General features: G+C 42.1%; 1 protein-coding gene across 1 annotated transcript in view; it reads left to right on the top strand.

Moving 5' to 3' along the window:
• The window catches only part of rragd (ras-related GTP binding D), an 81,684-nt gene that overhangs the window by 35,015 nt on the left and 28,830 nt on the right, over nucleotides 1-17,839 (top strand). The window contains exons 3-5 of the mRNA XM_082515773.1: nucleotides 2,223-2,422; nucleotides 11,610-11,724; nucleotides 16,471-16,613. Coding sequence (XP_082371899.1) covers nucleotides 2,223-2,422; nucleotides 11,610-11,724; nucleotides 16,471-16,613 — 458 coding nt within the window. The remainder of the gene's footprint in view (nucleotides 1-2,222; nucleotides 2,423-11,609; nucleotides 11,725-16,470; nucleotides 16,614-17,839) is intronic.

The raw sequence follows: 17,839 nt of genomic DNA, 5'->3' as shown, positions 1-17,839 counted from the left end.
CTACTTCAATCATGAAACTGCTGATCGGCTTTTCTGTCGCGACTCCGTCTCTCTTGTTTGTTTTTGGCCCACTTTGCACCAGAAAGAGGAAACCAGTGGATAAACAACAGCAGCACATTTAAGCTTGATAAGCTGTTGTTAGAATTTATTTAGTATTACTTTCTACACCAGGATCTTTTTCTACGTAGCTGACGCTGGTAACTGTGCAGGGGCGGATCTAGCAAAGTTTAGCCAGGGGGGCCGATAGGGCATTAACAGGGAAAAGGGGGCACAAAGACATACTTTTCTTTCTTATTCTCATTTAAAATGTCGAGCTTTTAATAAATAATTATCTGACACCCAAAGTTTTAATTTGATGTAAAATGAATAGAAATCAATTACTGTATATAGTGACTGTTAAGTCGAATATACCCTAGTAAACTATAGTACTTTTTCCTTTGGGAATGTACCATCTGTGCAGTCTGCAATTCTGTTGAAGAAAGATGTTGAATCTATTTAATATTTTAATATATTGAAAAATAATTGATTTCTGTGCATTTTTTTTCACACTGCATCAAATTAAGGTTGATTACGTCGATTAAGCATCATGAGGTGGAGCGTGAGGGGTGGTTCCCTATTTTTTATTTATTTATTTTTGTTGTTGCTGGGAGTTGGAACACTATTAGTTAGGTTGCTTAATATTTACGCTAAGTACTCTTTAAAATACCAGAATAGGGAGGATGGTGGAGGTTTAAGTTTATTAGATTGATCAGTATTGCTGAACTATGAAATTTATTTTTTTTACATACAGGTATAACAGAATAGCTTTAGTGTAGTTGTTGTTTTAAACTTGAGTTATGAACTTATACAAAATGCAGCAAGATATTTAAAAAAACAGTTTTGTTGATTAAAAAACACTATATCGGATTCATATCGGTATCGGCAGATATCCAAATTTATGATATCGGTATCGGACATAAAAAAGTGGTATCGTGCCATCTCTAATATGTATATGTGTATATATGTTTTTCCTTTTAAATTAAGTTTTTGAATATCCCGCACCATTATATACTGCAGATTTGGTCTCGGGTCATGTTGTTGATGTGAACTGCCTTGTTATTTTTGGCAATAAAAGTTTAAAAAAAAAAAACCCCACCTTGGCTGCATTTCTAGGTAAACAGCTGTAAAAAACGTTGTTGTTTGCATAACTCTGTTACTTTTTTGAAGAAGTAACAATATAATTAATTACCCAACATTGGTCATTATATACTGTATTTTGCAGACAGATAGTTACAGGACTCTCTCCCAGACCACAGACTCATACTCATAATACAAGTCAGAGCTTTATAAAAGCTAAAGTTTTGTTTTCAAAATTGGAGTTCAAGTTATTTTTACTTCCAATAGTGTTAACATACTACACAGGTCATGAACAAGATTTTTTAAAATTTTCATTGTAAGTGGGCTAAAGCAGTTAATTAAAAGTAGTCTAACATAAATGCTGTAATTTTGTTATTTTAATAAACCAGGTAACTTGGATGGATTGGATGCTGGCGTGACCACAGTGCACACGTCTAATGTTGCTCACAGTGGTCCAAGGGACCGCTCAGGGAGTTTTTGTGTTCGCTCAGACACATGAAAAATTAGAGGGAACATTGATCACTAGTAACCTTCACTAGTTCTGTTTCTGTGCTATGATGAACCCTAAATCATTTTTAATACTTAAGTTTTAATGGTGATTTTTTTTAACAGACTTTTGTGGATGGGCTTTAACTGACATGTTTGTGTGATGGCTTGAAGTTAGTTCATGGAGATCAGTAGGAGAGAAAAGGAGAAGGGGAATATAAATGGAGGTGTGGCAAGGTGGGAGGACTTAAGGCGCATGCACACATACACGCACAGCCCACCGTGGCAGTCATATATCTTGCTTTTTTTCCTAGATTCCTAGATACTTAACCTTTGCAAAATTGAGGTATCCTTGTACTAAGAAACAAGAAAATCCAATTCGGCTGTAATGCTGGTGCAGTGTTTAGCTCAAGTAAAAAACATTTTGTGTTCTAAATTCTTGTTTATTGGGGCTGTTTGTTTTATTTTGGTACAGGACTTACCTTTTCCAACTACTGGGATTGAAGTGTCATGCTTAGTTCAAGGGGTTTAAAATCAAGTTAAAATTTAGTCTACTTCTTGCTTTTTGATGAACAGTTTGTAAGAGCTTAGACTAAAAGGAATTTCTCTTTTCATGACAGGATGACTATGTGGAAGCTCTGAGTAGACTGCATCTCACAGTGACCAGGGCTTACAAAGTAAACCCAGATATCAGCTTTGAAGTGTTCATTCACAAAGTGGATGGCTTGTCTGATGACCACAAGATCGAGAAGCAGAGGGATATCCACAAACGAACCAACACTGACCTCACAGATGCAGGACTGGAGCAGATACATCTAAGGTTGTGCATCAACTAAAGCTTATAAAGGGATTTTGAGTTTGAGGTTTGGATTAATTATATGCATAGATTTTTTTAAAAAGTGGTATTAAGCAACAGTACTTTTTTGAAGGTCTTTCATAAAATATTTGGATATTGGCTGCATTATTGGGTACTTGTTCATTCATGATTCAATTCAGTTAATTAATAGTTCTTTCCCCTTTTAAACACCTCTTTCAACTTTCAATCTTTTCTTTTTTGTATATTAGTTCAGTTGTTGTGTACATATTTAAAAGCCACAGAATTAATTAACGGTCATTTTGTGCTGATGATGTTTATGTAAATCTGTGACAGTGCTAGATATTACATGTTGGTAAAGCAAAACACCTTGCTATTTCGATTATTGCTCACTAATCAATGGAGAGGTGCATTTAAGTGCTAAAAGGGTTAAATCAGAAGTAAGTTGCAATTTTGGCATCATGAGTTTGGCTGTAAAACTGCATGCTTCTAACAACTTGTTAATCACTAGTCATTAGCTAGTGATATCCTAGATAATCCTCCTTTCTGAAACTGTAATGATCTGAAAAGAGTGACTGAAAACATAATCTCAATAGCAGAGTGTTGACCGAGGTCCATTAGATTTGTATAGGAATGAAAGTATTTTTGCAACGAACTCAACTGTCACTGTCACAACACCCACCAGCCCTGGGTTTGAGGAGGGAGATGACCCACGCATGATCCTGGAAGTCTTCTAAGCCACGCTGGAAGTGTACTTGTGGCTTGGAAGAAAAATGGTCACTCGGCCTGTTGCCTCTGCTTTCTGGGGAGGCTCGGGTAGTGATCTACTTCTTCCTTCCTCAGTTTTGAGGGCATCAGGCAGGTAGTCCTGGACTGACCAGGTACTCAATACGGTATGGATGTAATTAAAGAAAACCGTGAGGAAGGTCTAAAACCCATCTAAAAATGAAATTTAATGTTGCCACCCTGAATCTAAGAAAAAACTGCCTTCTCCACTATGTACGGTTTGTAGCATTTTGTCATACTTCCGCTTGGCTTGTTCAGAACCACAGCCACCTTCCATAACCTCGTGGACTGGCTCTTGCGTCCATATGCTGCATATACTGCTGCTTACTTGATGATCAACAGCGACATCTGGGCGGATGATATTTAGTTGAGTGGCTACGGTGCTGGAGTCATAGCCAACCTCAAAAAGTCTGTCTCCCACCGTCCAAACGAACCCCCCAAACAGATAAGACGGGGCAATTGTGGCTCAAGAGTTGGCAGTTCGTCTTGTAATTGGAAGGTTGCCGGTTCGAGCCCCGGCTCCGACAGTCTCGGGTGTTGTGTCCTTGGGCAAAACACTTCACCCGTTGCCTACTGGTGGTGGTCAGAGGGCCCGGTGGCGCCAGTGTCAGCAGCTTCTGTCGGTGTGCCCCAGGGCAGCTGTGGCTACAATGCAGCTTGCCGTCACCAGTGTGTGAATGGGTGGATGACTGAATGTAGTGTAAAGCGCGTTGGGGTCCATAGGGACTAAGTAAAGCACTATACAAATACAGGCCTTTTACCATTTTACTACCTCCAGTTTGCGCTTGACTTCACGGAAAAAACAAGCCCTTTAACTGACCTTGCCTGAAAGGGTGTCCTAGATTTGGTCCAGTGAATGGCGCGGTGCCAGGCATGCTCTCTTTGGGGAACCCCTGCCCCGTGCTCCTAACTTTCCCTCCCTCCCTTTCATTCTGCTGATGGATGCCTTGAACAGAGGGTTGGGGGCCGTTTTGTCACAGCAGGTAAGTGAGATCGACCACCCTATTGTGTTCGTCAGCCGGAAGAGGAAGTCCCGATACAGCACAGTGGAGAAGAACAGTCTAGCAATCTTGCAGGCAGTCGACCCTCTTCGTTATTGCCTCCTGGGACGCTCATTCATCCTCTGTTCCGACCATGCCCCCTGCAATGGCTCCACCGCATGAAGAATACCGATGCCTGGGTCACTCAGTGGTATTTGGCTCTCTGGCTATTTAAGTTCAAGTTGGTCCATAGGCGAGGGGTGCAGATAGTCGTGGCTGATTTCCTCTCCTGCTCGCGGGGGTGAGGGAGTAAGCTCATCTGGTTGTGTCCCCGGCCTAAGTTGGGCAGTGGGGTATGTGGCGGGTTGTGGTCTCCGGCTCTGCTGCAGAGGAGCAGTTTTTCAGTTGGTTCAGGGCTGGTGCCAGGGAGGCTGGCATGGCAGCTGGGGCTGATTGAATAATCAGTTTTTCCTTATATCAGGAGATTGTTGGGAACAAGACAGGTGAAAAACTGCACAGCAGTCTGAAAACTAAAATCACTGAAAACAAAATGCCACAAACCCTGTGATACTATGTATGTGTTGGTCACAGTGCGGTTCACTTAAGCAGATGTGAGCAGAGTAATAAAACTTAGGTGTCAACCAAAGAGAAAAAAACCACCCCATTATGCTTTGGAGTTGGTGGTCTCAGCCCAGTTCATAACGAACTCCAGGGTGGTTAGTTTACAGTGTGAACATGATTCCGCCTTGAGCCGACCCAACAATCAGGTGTAGGTTGTAAATTTACCATACCATCTCCGGTATGATGGCGCCTGTGTTCGGCCTTGCTGCTGCTGGCTGCAGTTTCCCTCGCTCGGTTATGCTGCTGTTTCTGACTGTCCTGCTCTCCGTTTTTGTCTCTGATGTATTGCCTGCCCTAGTCTATGATCGTCTGACACTACTATCTATTCGCTCCTCTATGGTGGGCCTGGATATCGCTCCTTCATACAATGGCTTCTTCCCTCCTCCGCCGCCGGTGTCTGGATTTTTGACAGATGTCGCCAACAGCACCCTTTTGGGTCCACGCAAATCACGGAGGAGGAGAGGTAAAAGAGCTGGTGTCCAGGTGGAATTTAGACTCCTTACAGTTTGTTTGGAGTTCAATTGGATTTTTCTGTGTGAAAATCAACTGAATTACAGGGAAAAGCTACAAGTTTACAACTTAACTGTTTCAGACCAGAGTAAACAAACTACAGGTTTATAAAAATGCCCTAAAAGACAATGGGCCCTCTGTTGTGGAGCTGCATTTCAGCCAGTGGTGTTGGGGATCTTTTCAATAATTATGGAACTATGAACACAGAAAAGTTCCATCAGATGTTGATCCACAATGCTACATCATCTTCAAAGCATCTAAGTGATAACAGCTTCATTTTTCAGTGTGACAGTGATCTCAAACACACTGCCAATGCAGTAAAAGCATACCCAGATAGAAAAACACACAGTCTCGTGTCCAACGAGAGGGGATCGGATTTTGGATCACTGCTACACGCCATACAAGCAGGGCTACAAAGCTGTCTCACACCCGGCTTTTGGGAAGTCTGACCACAACGCCATCTTCCTCATTCCCCAGTATAAACAAAGCATACGGAGGGAAGAAGTAACCATGAGGGAGGTAAAACGGTGGACTGCCCAATCAGAAGCTACGCTACAGGACGCACTCAACGACGTAGACTGGGACATGTTCAGAGCATGCGCAGTCGACATCAACGAGTTTACGGAAGTAGCAGTATGCTTCGTCAACATGCTAGCGGAGGAGATTATCCCCACTGCGAGAGTCACCACATTCCCAAACCAGAAACCGTGGATGGACAGATCGATCCGCACTGCAGTAAACGCCAGGACCGCCTCCTACAACGCGGGTCTCGCCACTGGCGATATGAGCGCCTACAAAGCGGCCTCATACGGCGTGCGGCGCGCGGTGAGAGATGCCAAACGCCGGTACCGGGAACGTGTGGAGTCCCGCTTCCACCAGGGCGACACACGGAGTATGTGGCACGGACTACGCACCATTACGGACTACAAAGCCAGGGACACTGCGCCGATCAACGCCGACTCTGCATTCACCAACGAGCTGAATCGGTTCTACGCCCGTTTCGAGGTTAGCCAGGCGGCTAATGCTATCTACCGCCTGACTACCGAGGACAGTGACGTCATCAGCGAGAGACCGGTGACCAGCATCGCGGAGCATGACGTCCGAGCGGCACTGAGGAGAGTGAACACAAGGAAAGCGGCGGGGCCAGACGGCATCACCGGCCGTCTGCTGCGCTGCTGTGCTGACCAGCTAGCAGGTGTGTTCACTTACATCTTCAACGAGTCCCTGGCGAAGTCTGTGGTCCCCACATGCTTCAAAAGATCCACCATCATCCCTGTGCCCAAGAACAGCAAACCCTCATCCCTGAACGATTACCGGCCAGTTGCACTGACCTCAGTAGTAATGAAGGTGTTTGAGAGGCTGCTGAAGAACATCATCTCCTCCTCCATCCCAGACACCACAGATCCGCTGCAGTTCGCCTACAGATCCAACAGATCCACAGAGGATGCCATCGCCCACGTCCTACACACCACTCTCAGCCATGTGGACAAGAAACAGGGTAACTATGTGCGAATGCTGTTTGTTGATTACAGTTCAGCATTTAACACAATAGTGCCCTGCAGACTGTTCACAAAGCTGAGGGAACTGGGACTTAACAGCCGTCTGTGTGCATGGGTGTTGGACTTCCTCACTGGCAGAACTCAGGTGGTGAGGGTGGGCAGGTGCTTCTCCAACAGCATCACCATCAACACAGGAGCACCTCAGGGATGTGTCCTCTCGCCACTGCTCTACTCCCTCTACACTTCAGACTGTGTGGCCACCCACGGCTCCAACACCATTGTGAAGTTTGCTGACGACACAGTGGTGTTGGGTGCCATCTCCAACAACGATGAGGCGGCCTACATGGATGAAGTGAAGAATCTGGCATCGTGGTGCCAGGACAACCACCTCCAGCTGAACGTCAGCAAGACCAAGGAGCTGGTGGTGGACTTCAGAAGGGGTCAGCACAGAGACTACAAGCCCATTATCATCAATGGAGCTCCAGTGGAGAGGGTGCAGTCCTTCAAGTATCTTGGTGTCCACATCTCCTCAGACCTGACATGGGCTGCCCACATTCAGGTCCAGACCAAAAAGGCTAGGCAGCGCCTGTATCACCTACGACAACTGAGGAAGTTCAGGGTCTCTCCAAAGATCCTCAGGATTTTCTATACAGGCGCTGTGGAGAGCATCCTCACACAGAACATGACATCGTGGTTTGGGAACAGCTGTGTGAAGGACCAAAAAGCTCTCCAGAGAGTGATCCGTACAGCAGAACGCTGCTGCAGGATTGCTCTCCCCCCGCTTCAGGACACCTACACCAGGAGATGCCGGACTAGAGCAGCGCAGATACTGAAGGACCCGTCCCATCCTGGCAACAAACTGTTCCAACTTCTGCAATCTGGTAGAAGGTTCCGCATCTTCCGGGCAAGGACAGAGAGACTCAAGAGGAGCTTCTATCCCCAAGCCATCCGTGCCCTAAACACACACACCCGCCCTCTCACATCATCTATAATTGACTGAGACAGGACTCTTCCAGACACTAAACCAAGGCACAATGTACATTTCAATTCCTTTAATTTTAAATATGTTTATATTGTCTATCCTGTAAAATAGTCAGATATCTATTCATATTAATGTACAGAATTCACCTGCTTGCTGCTACTACTGCACATTCACCCAGTGTATATACTATATGTAGATATATATAATGTTCTTCCTCTACACCCCCCCCAACTTTTGCACATGTCGAGGAGCGTGTCAGGCTACATTTCACTGTGTGTTATACTTGTATAACTATGCATGTGACAAATAAAGAACCTTGAACCTTGAACCTTGGAACTTTATCAGTCATGGATTGGTCTGCTCAGAGCCTGAAACTCATCATCAAGCAGTGTGGGATCATCTTAACAAAGAAAACTTTGTGCCTTCATTACCCATTGTTGTGCAGGTGAAGCCAAAGGCAAGGTGTGCTTCATTATATTTTCTAGTCTTTGGCTTGGAAGGAAGTTGGTTTGGAAGCATATTTGGCGATGCTTCATCTTCCACTTTGTGTTTGTGTGGGAGCCCTGTCAAAAACCTGTCCATTATGCTAGCAGTGTAGAAGCAGCTACCACTACTATTTGTCTTTTTTTTTATTCATACCACGGCCCCCTGCAATGGCTGTGCGCCCCCCACTTTGGGAACCACTGCGATATAGTAAACTTCAAAAACTCTACAAAAAAATCCAGCACTGTCTTGTAGAAATTATCGATAGTTCAGCTTTTCTCTCAGTGACAGTACGCTGCCATAATGAATCTCTCCTCAGAGCAAGCAAGACTCACAGCATCTAAATCCTCCCTTGCATCCAAATAGGGAGGTTTTTCCTAGTTTAAGACTTTTTCCTCTGTTGTGGCAATGCCACTGTCTTCCAGTTCAAAGAGAAGTCAATTATTTATAGTATGCTTTTGAATGTGTCTCATACACCATTCAATTCCTTCTCAGTGGAGATGTCAGGGTCCAGGAGTTTCAGTCTATCCACAACCTCAGATTTGTAAATTCAGAAATTCCTCCATATTAGACATATTCCGCCATAGTTAGTGTAGCATAGTATATTTAACTGCAAAGTGACAATGGTGTGTATAAGAATTTCTTGTATTTATGTATTATTCACATTATTTTATTGTATAATGCCTTAGTGCCACTGAATTTTAGCATGTCTCACACTCATGCAGTTAGACAGATGGTGGGGGGTCCGGTAAGGAAGTTGGGGGGAAGCAGACAACTCCACAGGAAGAATCTTTTGTCTCTTCGACGACTCTGGGAGGTAGCAAGTAGGACTGGGCAATATGACCCAAAATTCATATCTTGATATTTTTTAGCTGGATGGCAATATACGATATATATCTTGATATTTTAGGTAAGAAAAAAAAGAGTTCTTAGTCAAAGCTGTGTCCCAGATGTCACACAGGTACATCTGTTATGCACAAAAACAAACAATGTTGTTTTTGTGCATAACAAAAAGCTCACAATTGTGGAGTCAAAATGTAAACTAAAAGATGCTGAGCATGATAACAAAGACAGACAGATTTCAGAGCTGCTCTATTCCCAAGTTCTACTGGGTGACTGACAGCCTGGAGTTTGAAATCCGCTCCGTAACCATGTCTCTTAATAGGTGCCATTTATGGTCCTTATACACACACAATACGGTAATATTACGTTGAAGCACAGTACGTATTGCTCCGCGAGGCTCCAGACCACGGTAGTCGTAATGCTCCAACAATCCATCAAGCAGTGCAGCTCCGTAGCTTAGCAAAGTCGTACTAAAACATTTTTTGACAGATTGCTGAGCGCCGTGTACCACATAAAATCAGTTCGCGGAAAGTAAGCACAACCAGAATTCATACATAAGGCGCACTGTCGATTTTTGAGAAAATAAAAGGATTTTAGGCTGTGCAGCCCCTGCATGTCGTTAGCGCGGTTAGCGCGCTAACACGTTGACGCCGTCCAGCCCCACGCACGGAGCGATCCGCGGTAACTCGTTAACAGAGATTTGCCGTGTCCATCTTGGTGTTGCCTGCAGGTGAAGCTATGGGGGAGGGGGAGTTGTGTTCAGAGGCCCAGTAACGTTGCGTAGAGACAAAAGTGGACGAAAGAGAGGCAAACTTGCGGCTCCACAAGTATAATTATAACGTAACATATACTATATCGATATAAACGATATTGTCTTATAGCTCGTATAAAAATATATAGATCTTTTTTAAAAAAACTCGATATATCGAGTAGCAAGGGAGTGTGAACCTTAAGGTGTGAAACAGCTGTGTACTGCCTTTTGTTCCTGGAGAAGGTATTTAACTGAGAGCCATGCTAGGCTCAGGGAGACTCTGCTGACCGTCTGCCCCGCGATCATGCAGGCTCTCCATCAAGCTTGGTTGTCTGTTCTTTGTTTTGATTAAAGAATGTTAGCTACCGCTCACCGCTTGTCTGCAGGCTTTACTTAATGGAAAACTTCCACAACAGGTGCTTTTCAATGCCTTTTATATAGGAATAGAACCAGAACACAAGCAGTTGGAAACCCTGTGTATCCACCCATTTTTAGAGGAATGTTTTTTTGTTAAACCTCCTAACACTGACATATGAATCATTCAAGCACAAAACATCTTCTAACTCCAGGTATAAATTAATGTTTTGTCTACACATAACTGATAACTTGGCAAGAAAGCAATGTTAAATGGTATCTTTACCAGGCACTGCAGTGAACCACTGAACCTACAAAAAGATTGTTTGACAGGAATAATAGTATTCACTGACAGACTGGCCCTGGAACAGTGATAGAAATCTGCTGCCATCTGCAGTATGATGAAGATGAAATGAGGGTGGACGTTTCAGCAAGACAACGATCCCAAACACAGCCAAGGAAAATCTATAGGTTTCAGAGAATGGCCCAACCAATGGCCAGCCTAACCTGAATGTAGCTGAAAATCTCTGGCAAACAGCTAAAGCTCAAATTTCATAGAAGAGGCCTACAGAACCTTCAGGATTTGAAGACTGATTGTATAGAAGAATGGGGCAAAATCATACCTGCGCAATGCATACAACTAGTTTACTTGAAGCTATCACCAACAAAGGCTTTTTTAGGAAGTCTTAAATACATTTCAGTAAGGTTTCCGCCTCATTATTACACATAACTTAATTTATGGACATATATGGTTTGATTTCTTTGCATGTGTTGATTGGATGGGTTGTTACCAGCTTCTTTTTAAATTGCAGAAACTGCAATTATTGGATCTTGAAACTCTTTTGATTCGGTTCAGTTTGATTCAATTTTATATGAAAACACTCACCTCAAGGTGGTTTATATTGTAAGGTAAAGAATACAATATTAGAAAGAAATCCCAACATTGATATAACCCCCTATGTGTAAGCACTTAGCGACAGTGGGAAAGACAAATTTCTTTTCAATAGGAAACACCTCACAGAAATAAACTCAAGTGGTATATAAACACACAGACTAAATATAGGTGAGTGAAGAACACTAAGTGCATTATAGGAAGCCCCCAACAGCTTAAGCCTTTTGTAGCATAACTAAGGGAGGGTTAAGGGTCACCTGACTAACTGTATCCTTTATCAAAATAAACACGTTTTATGCCTAATCCTAAAAGTAAAGAAGGTGTCTGTCTCCCTACTGTCTTTTCAAACTAAGAGCTGCTTCCATAGTAGAGGGCCATACAGCTGAAGGCTCTGCCTCCTTTCCTAGATTTGAAAACTCTAAACTGCTGTCTTTTTATTAATGGGTAAAAAAACCCCAGTTCTGATTCATATTTCTCTTTCTAACCCTGCAGCTTTTATTTAACCAGCATATATGACCACTCCATATTTGAGGCCTTCAGCAAAGTGGTCCAAAAGCTCATCCCACAGCTGCCAACGCTGGAAAATCTGCTTAACATCTTTATATCTGTGAGTAGTTCGCTTTTCTTGCACACAAACACACTTACAGCATCACTGAGTGAACAGCATGCAACTGGATTATTGTAATGGTCTTTTTACTTGTCTCAGCAAATCAGCTCTGGATCGCCTTCAGACTGTGCAGACTTTTAACTGGCACAAACAAGAGGTCACACATTACTCCAGTTCTGGCTTCTCTTCATTGGTTGCCAGTAAATTTTAGGGTTCATTTTAAAATTTTAGTCGTAACTTTTAGAGCTCTTCATGGTGAAGCTCCCCAGTACATCTCTGACCTGTTGAAACCTCATGCTTCATAGGTCTTAGACTTAGGTCTTCAGGTCAGAGGTTACTGTTAGTCCCACGTCCTAGGTTCAAAACACGTGGGGTTCAGGCTTTTCAGGCACTGGCACCAAGGCTGTGGAACTGTCTTCTGTTGTCTTTATGCTGTCTAGACTCCACTGACTCCTTTAAAAAGCATCTGAAGACATTTTTATACAAACCAGCTTTTAATTAATTTTGTCATTATTTTATATTATTTTATTTATAATTCTGGTTTTATTGTGGAGCACTTTGTGATTTTTATCTGTGAAAAGTGCTATATAAATAAATTTTACTTACTAACTTACTAAATGTTTAGGTCAACCCTCTGTACAAACCTAATGTGTGCTTTTCTGATTGAAGTTGGAATGTGCAGGTAACTAAATTTTTATGTGCATGCCTTTTTGTGCTTTACAACAGCCACTAGATGGTAGAAATGTATAAGGTCAACTTCAGTGTACGATGGCATATCCTGCTGAGAACCAACCTATTCATTTATCTCCTCTGTAATGGACCATTTAAAGAAAAAAAAAAGTCTTTGGACTTATTTGAGCTAAATACTAAGTCCTGATGTGCTTAAGAGGACATCTCGGGCTTTCCACTGATATTTGATGTGTTATTTGGGCTCTTTTTGCTCTAAAGAGGAAGGGAATTATAAAAAAAAGTTCAATGGGAAAATTATTTTTTCCTCTGTTTTTAGGAGGATATTAAAGAGTCAAAAATCATTACTTGCTGTATCAGTGGTTATTGTTGAGCTATTCACAGCTCAGCTCTTTCATTCATGAGTTTTCATCCAATCTAAGTTAAAACTGAAAAGTAATTGCAGCATTGTGCTTTTTGTGTCTCAGTATTGCTATTTATGGACTTAGCTGGATCTTTGGCCTAATTGTCATTCTGCCAAATGAGGTAGGGACTTCTCTGAGGTCCTGGGAGATGCATCGGAATATAAATATAAATATATTTCTAAGGGTAGTATTGACAAGAAATTGTCACCAGATGTCTCTAATAACCTATCCAATCCACACATGCAAAGAAATCAAACCACAGATGTCCATAAAATATGTGTAATAATGAGAATTGACACATGGATAAATCATTGAACTTTGTACAAAAGGCTTGGTTGGTTATTTTTTTGCCTATTCTTCCACACAAACAGTCTTCACATCCTCAAGGTTCTTTGGAACCCATCTATGAACTTTCAGGTCAGGCCTGGCCATTTGCTGGGATATTCTAGCAGCTTTACTTTCTTTCTCTGAAACCTACAGAGAGTTTCTTTGGCTGTGCGTTTGGTATCATCGTCTTGCTGAAACATCCAACCTTGTTTCATCTTCATCATCATGGTAGAGGGCAGCAGATTTGTATCAAGAATGTCTCGGTACATTTTTCCATTTATTCTTCCTTCAGTTATATGAAGTACGTGTACATGAAGTACACACTGCCATATGTTGCAAAATGGCCCGACACCATGATATTCCCACCTCTAAACTTCACTGTTGGTATAGTGTTCTTGGGTTGATATGCAGTGCCTTTTGACCTCCAAACATAGTGTCATGTGTTATTATAGTATCCAAAGAGTTCAATTTTGGTCTCATCTGACCAGACTGTATTCCCCCAGTATTTCACAGGCTTGTCTAAATGTATTTCAGCAAACTTTAAACATGCTTTTTTATGTTTTTTATTCAGCAGTGGGGGTCTTGTGTGATGAGTATGCATACAGGCCATGGCAGTTGAGTGCATTACTTATTGTTTTCTTTATTGTTTTTCTATAATTATTTTACAATTGTAACTGCTGATTTCAGGTCTTCCTGTAACTGTCCACAAGTGGTCCTTGGATCAGAGACAACATTTTTGATAATTCTTTTCACTCTTCTGTCTGTAATGTCACTCCTGGTCCCCTCCCAAATTTCTCAGACTTTTTATCTGATTTAGTTCTCAGCTCAGGTAAAATCATTATTGTGGCTGATTTTAACATCCATGTAGATGCTAAAAGTGACAGCCTCAACATGGCATTTAATCTGTTATTAGACTCAATTGGCTTCTCTCAAAATGTAAAAGAACCCACCCACCACTTTAATCACACTCTAGATCTTGTTTTAACATATGGCATCGAAACTGAACATTTAACAGTTTCCTGAAAACCCTCTCCTGTCTGATCATTTCCTGATAACATTTACATTTACAATAATTGAATACACAGCAGTGGAGAGTAGACTTTATCACAGTAGATGTCTTACTGAAAACGCTGTAACTAAGTTTAAGAATATAATCCACCCACTGTTATCATCTTCAATGCCCTGTACCAACACAGAGCAGAGCAGCTATCTGAACGCTACTCCAACAGAGGTCGATCATCTTGTTAATATATTTGACTCTTCACTACGTACGATTCTGGATACTGTAGCTCCTGTGAAAACTAACGCCTGAAATCAGAAGTACTTGACTCCTGGTATAATTCTCAAACACGCACCTTAAAGCAGATAACTCGTAAGCTGGAGAGGAAATGGTGTATCACACTTTTAGAAAATCCATCATTTAGCCTAGAGAAATAGTTTGGAGAAAAGTGGGCCAAAAATTACCCAGTAAGGCTGTTTTCTTGCAATATCATTGTAATGAAAAGTTATTATTTAGTTTTAGTCAGAACCAGGCAGTGGAGCAATGCTCATCACCTGTCTCTAGCCCACATCCTTCAAAGAGTAGCCCTCATCGCAGCTATTTATTCCCATGACAGTTACAATACACATCACAGCACAACACAAGCACCTTCCACTGTAAAACCCCCCAATGGTTCTAAAACAAGGCACTATGTGTATGTATGTGTGTGCACCTGTATGCATGTGCAGGAACGCGTGTGTGTGTGTGTGTGTGTGTGTGTGTGTGTGTGTGTGTGTGTGTGTGTGTGTGTGTGTGTGTGTGTGTGTGTGTGTGTGTGTGAGAGAGAGAGAGACCTCCTGCTCACCAAAAGGATCATAAAAGCAGGAAGCTTACAACAGAAGAAACAGATCTTCCAGAGAGAATGTATCTGCAATAAAACCTCCCCCAGCACAGAGTGGCTGGAGAGGTGGTCAGGATCAAAGGAATGGCTTTGATCCTATAGTTTGAACCAAGACTTTACAAATTTAAGAAACACAATGACAATATTCAACAATTTGACTTAACATTATGCCATTTCAATTTTTATGGTATCAGATCCCTAACCCTTTTATACATTTTAGAGAACTGTAGTTTTTGCATTACTACCCCAAACTTCGTAAGTGAGCCAAAAATGGATCGCATTAATGTCCTATGGAATTTCATGAGAACTTTTTCTCCTTATCAACTGTGACTGTCAGGAATATATATTTTGTGGGCAACAGTGTCACCTCTTCAGAAGACTATTTTATACAGTAGGAATTAGCAGACACCATACATTTGGCATTGAGACAGCAATTCATAATACGTGCCTGAAGCCTCAAGTGTGGCCTGAAGACCTTCTGCATTTCTGATGCCCACATGAACTATGCAATATTCATAACAGTTCACACAGGGAGACAAACAACGGAAGACGTTCAATATAATCTGGGGAAAGAATCTGTCCAGTTGTGCAGTAGATTCAGAACGACAAGATGCAGCATCACCACAGATAACTTTCCTCCAGTATGCCCATTGAGCAATGTCTGCTGGAGACACAAATGTGGAGCCTCTACAATAGGACAAGGCAGACATCATTCCGTGATGAAGGCTTCTGAGTCCATAGAGGTTCCTAGGAAAGAGTTTGGATTGACAGCAAGAAACACTTGGTTTCCATACAGTGAAGGGACAAGGTAAAAATATGATAAATAAAATCTAATACAAATGATTATTCTTAACAAAGTGTAACCTAGCAGGCTAACCTTCAAGCTCCCAGGTCCTGTACAGTATCTTAGCTGTTCCTAGGACTGCACTCTTCTTCTCTGAGCCCTTGGAACTTCTCCTGCTTCTCGTGTTCCTTCTTCCTGATGTTCCTGTCATTCAATATAAATCGCCTTGAGGCGACTGTTGTTGTGATTTGGCGCTGTATAAATAAAATTTAATTGAATTCGGTATCGCTACGTCTGTCACTATGGGGGGGAATGATGAATGCGCAATGTTTCGCCAACTGCTGCCCCTGTAAAAGACAAAAAAAACCAATCACCAATCTTCCTATAGACTGTGTGAGAAAGAGAGGGAGAGAGAGGGAGAATGCCGCCCTCTTTGTCACAAATGCACTTGATAATGATGGTGGGAAAAGTATTCTGGTGTTAATAAGAACTCAGCAGTGCAGTTGTCTTTTTCCTTTGCTTTTTTGGGGGGGACAGCCTTTTAGTACTCTAATTGTTAAAGCAACTATTCTGGCTGCATAGAATGGTCATGAATAGAATGGTATTTATATAGAAAAAAATCCATAACTACTTTTCTCTTTTGTTTCTCTGCCTCTGATTTCAGAACTCGGGTATTGAAAAGGCCTTCTTGTTTGACGTAGGCAGCAAGATTTACATCGCTACAGACAGCAGTCCAGTAGATATGCAGACGTATGAACTGTGTTGTGATATGATTGACGTGGTCATTGACATCTCCTGCATTTATGGGTAAGTCAGTAGACTTTCTCTTAATGCCACAAGCTCAATGTTCACATTCTCTCCTGTAATCTCTCTCTCTCTCTCTCTCTCTCATCAGAAACTGATGAGAAAGAATTGGAGTTCTGAAATTAGGCCGTCAGAGTAAAATTCCAGCTCTTCTCAAAGTTAGAATTGGAAAGTATCTATTTGTCTCATGAACAGAGGGAATTGACATTATATATTACAGATCTCATTGTGATGTAAAACCCAAAGGATGGTAGGTACTCCTGATTCCCTCATAGATCAGAAAGGATATGCTTTGTATTTAATTATCAACCCAGCTTGAACCTGTGTCCTAATCTAAATTTGTGTAATTAGAGGTCAGGTTTCGGCTAAAATCAGACCGAACAGTAGTTGATACATTTCTGATGGACTGGCAGTGGAAGAGAGAGGAGAAGAAGCGCTACTGACCTGCTTATAATGTATTATTGTATATAGAGATTAAAAGAAACAAAATTCATCCTTAAACAGTTAAACATTACAATCCATGAAAAAAATTGTGTGTTTAAATAAAACCTGTCCTTTGTGACAATCAAAATTGTGATCTGAAATCACCTCAGTACCAAAGACATTTAGTTTTTCCAAGAACAGCTATATAAAATCTCTACTTGAATCTCTACAAGAATCTCTACCTCTTCTTGTTCGTGTCAATCTTTTGGCTGTTTATATATTTCTATTTCTATTTGTGTTATTTCAGTTATTACGTTATATGTGGTATAGTATGACAATGTCTAAGGCAGGAAAAAAGGAAAGAGGAAGGGAGGGAAATATAATATTGTGGCGAGCTCAGATAAGGAGGAGACAGAGGTATCGTTTGGTCTTGCTCCCCGCTAGCTAGCCAGGTAGCACAGCCGTTTATTAGCATTCACGGACAAACACACACCACGCTAACACATCCGCTCGGCACACCTCTAGTGTAACAACAACAACAACAACACAAAATGGCGCTCTCCCCACCCAGAAACACACAGTCGCAGAGAGAGAGCGTCACCTGTATACATGGCAACATAACAACAGAACATAGCTGTCAGAACAAAACCCTAAACAGCCCTGACCCGCTACATAGCCCCCACGTAAGGGGTCAGTCGTCCCCGACAACCCCATTACCCAACACAAAGTCCTGCAAATGTCCAGGTGTCTTCTTTCGACGCACTGGCCGATCTCGACCGGCGGGGGAAGAGTCACTCGGATCAGAA

This window comes from Aulonocara stuartgranti (genome assembly GCF_965226115.1).
Source record: "Aulonocara stuartgranti genome assembly, chromosome: 19".
NCBI lineage: Eukaryota > Metazoa > Chordata > Actinopteri > Cichliformes > Cichlidae > Aulonocara > Aulonocara stuartgranti.
This window is presented reverse-complemented; position numbering and strand designations above follow the sequence as displayed.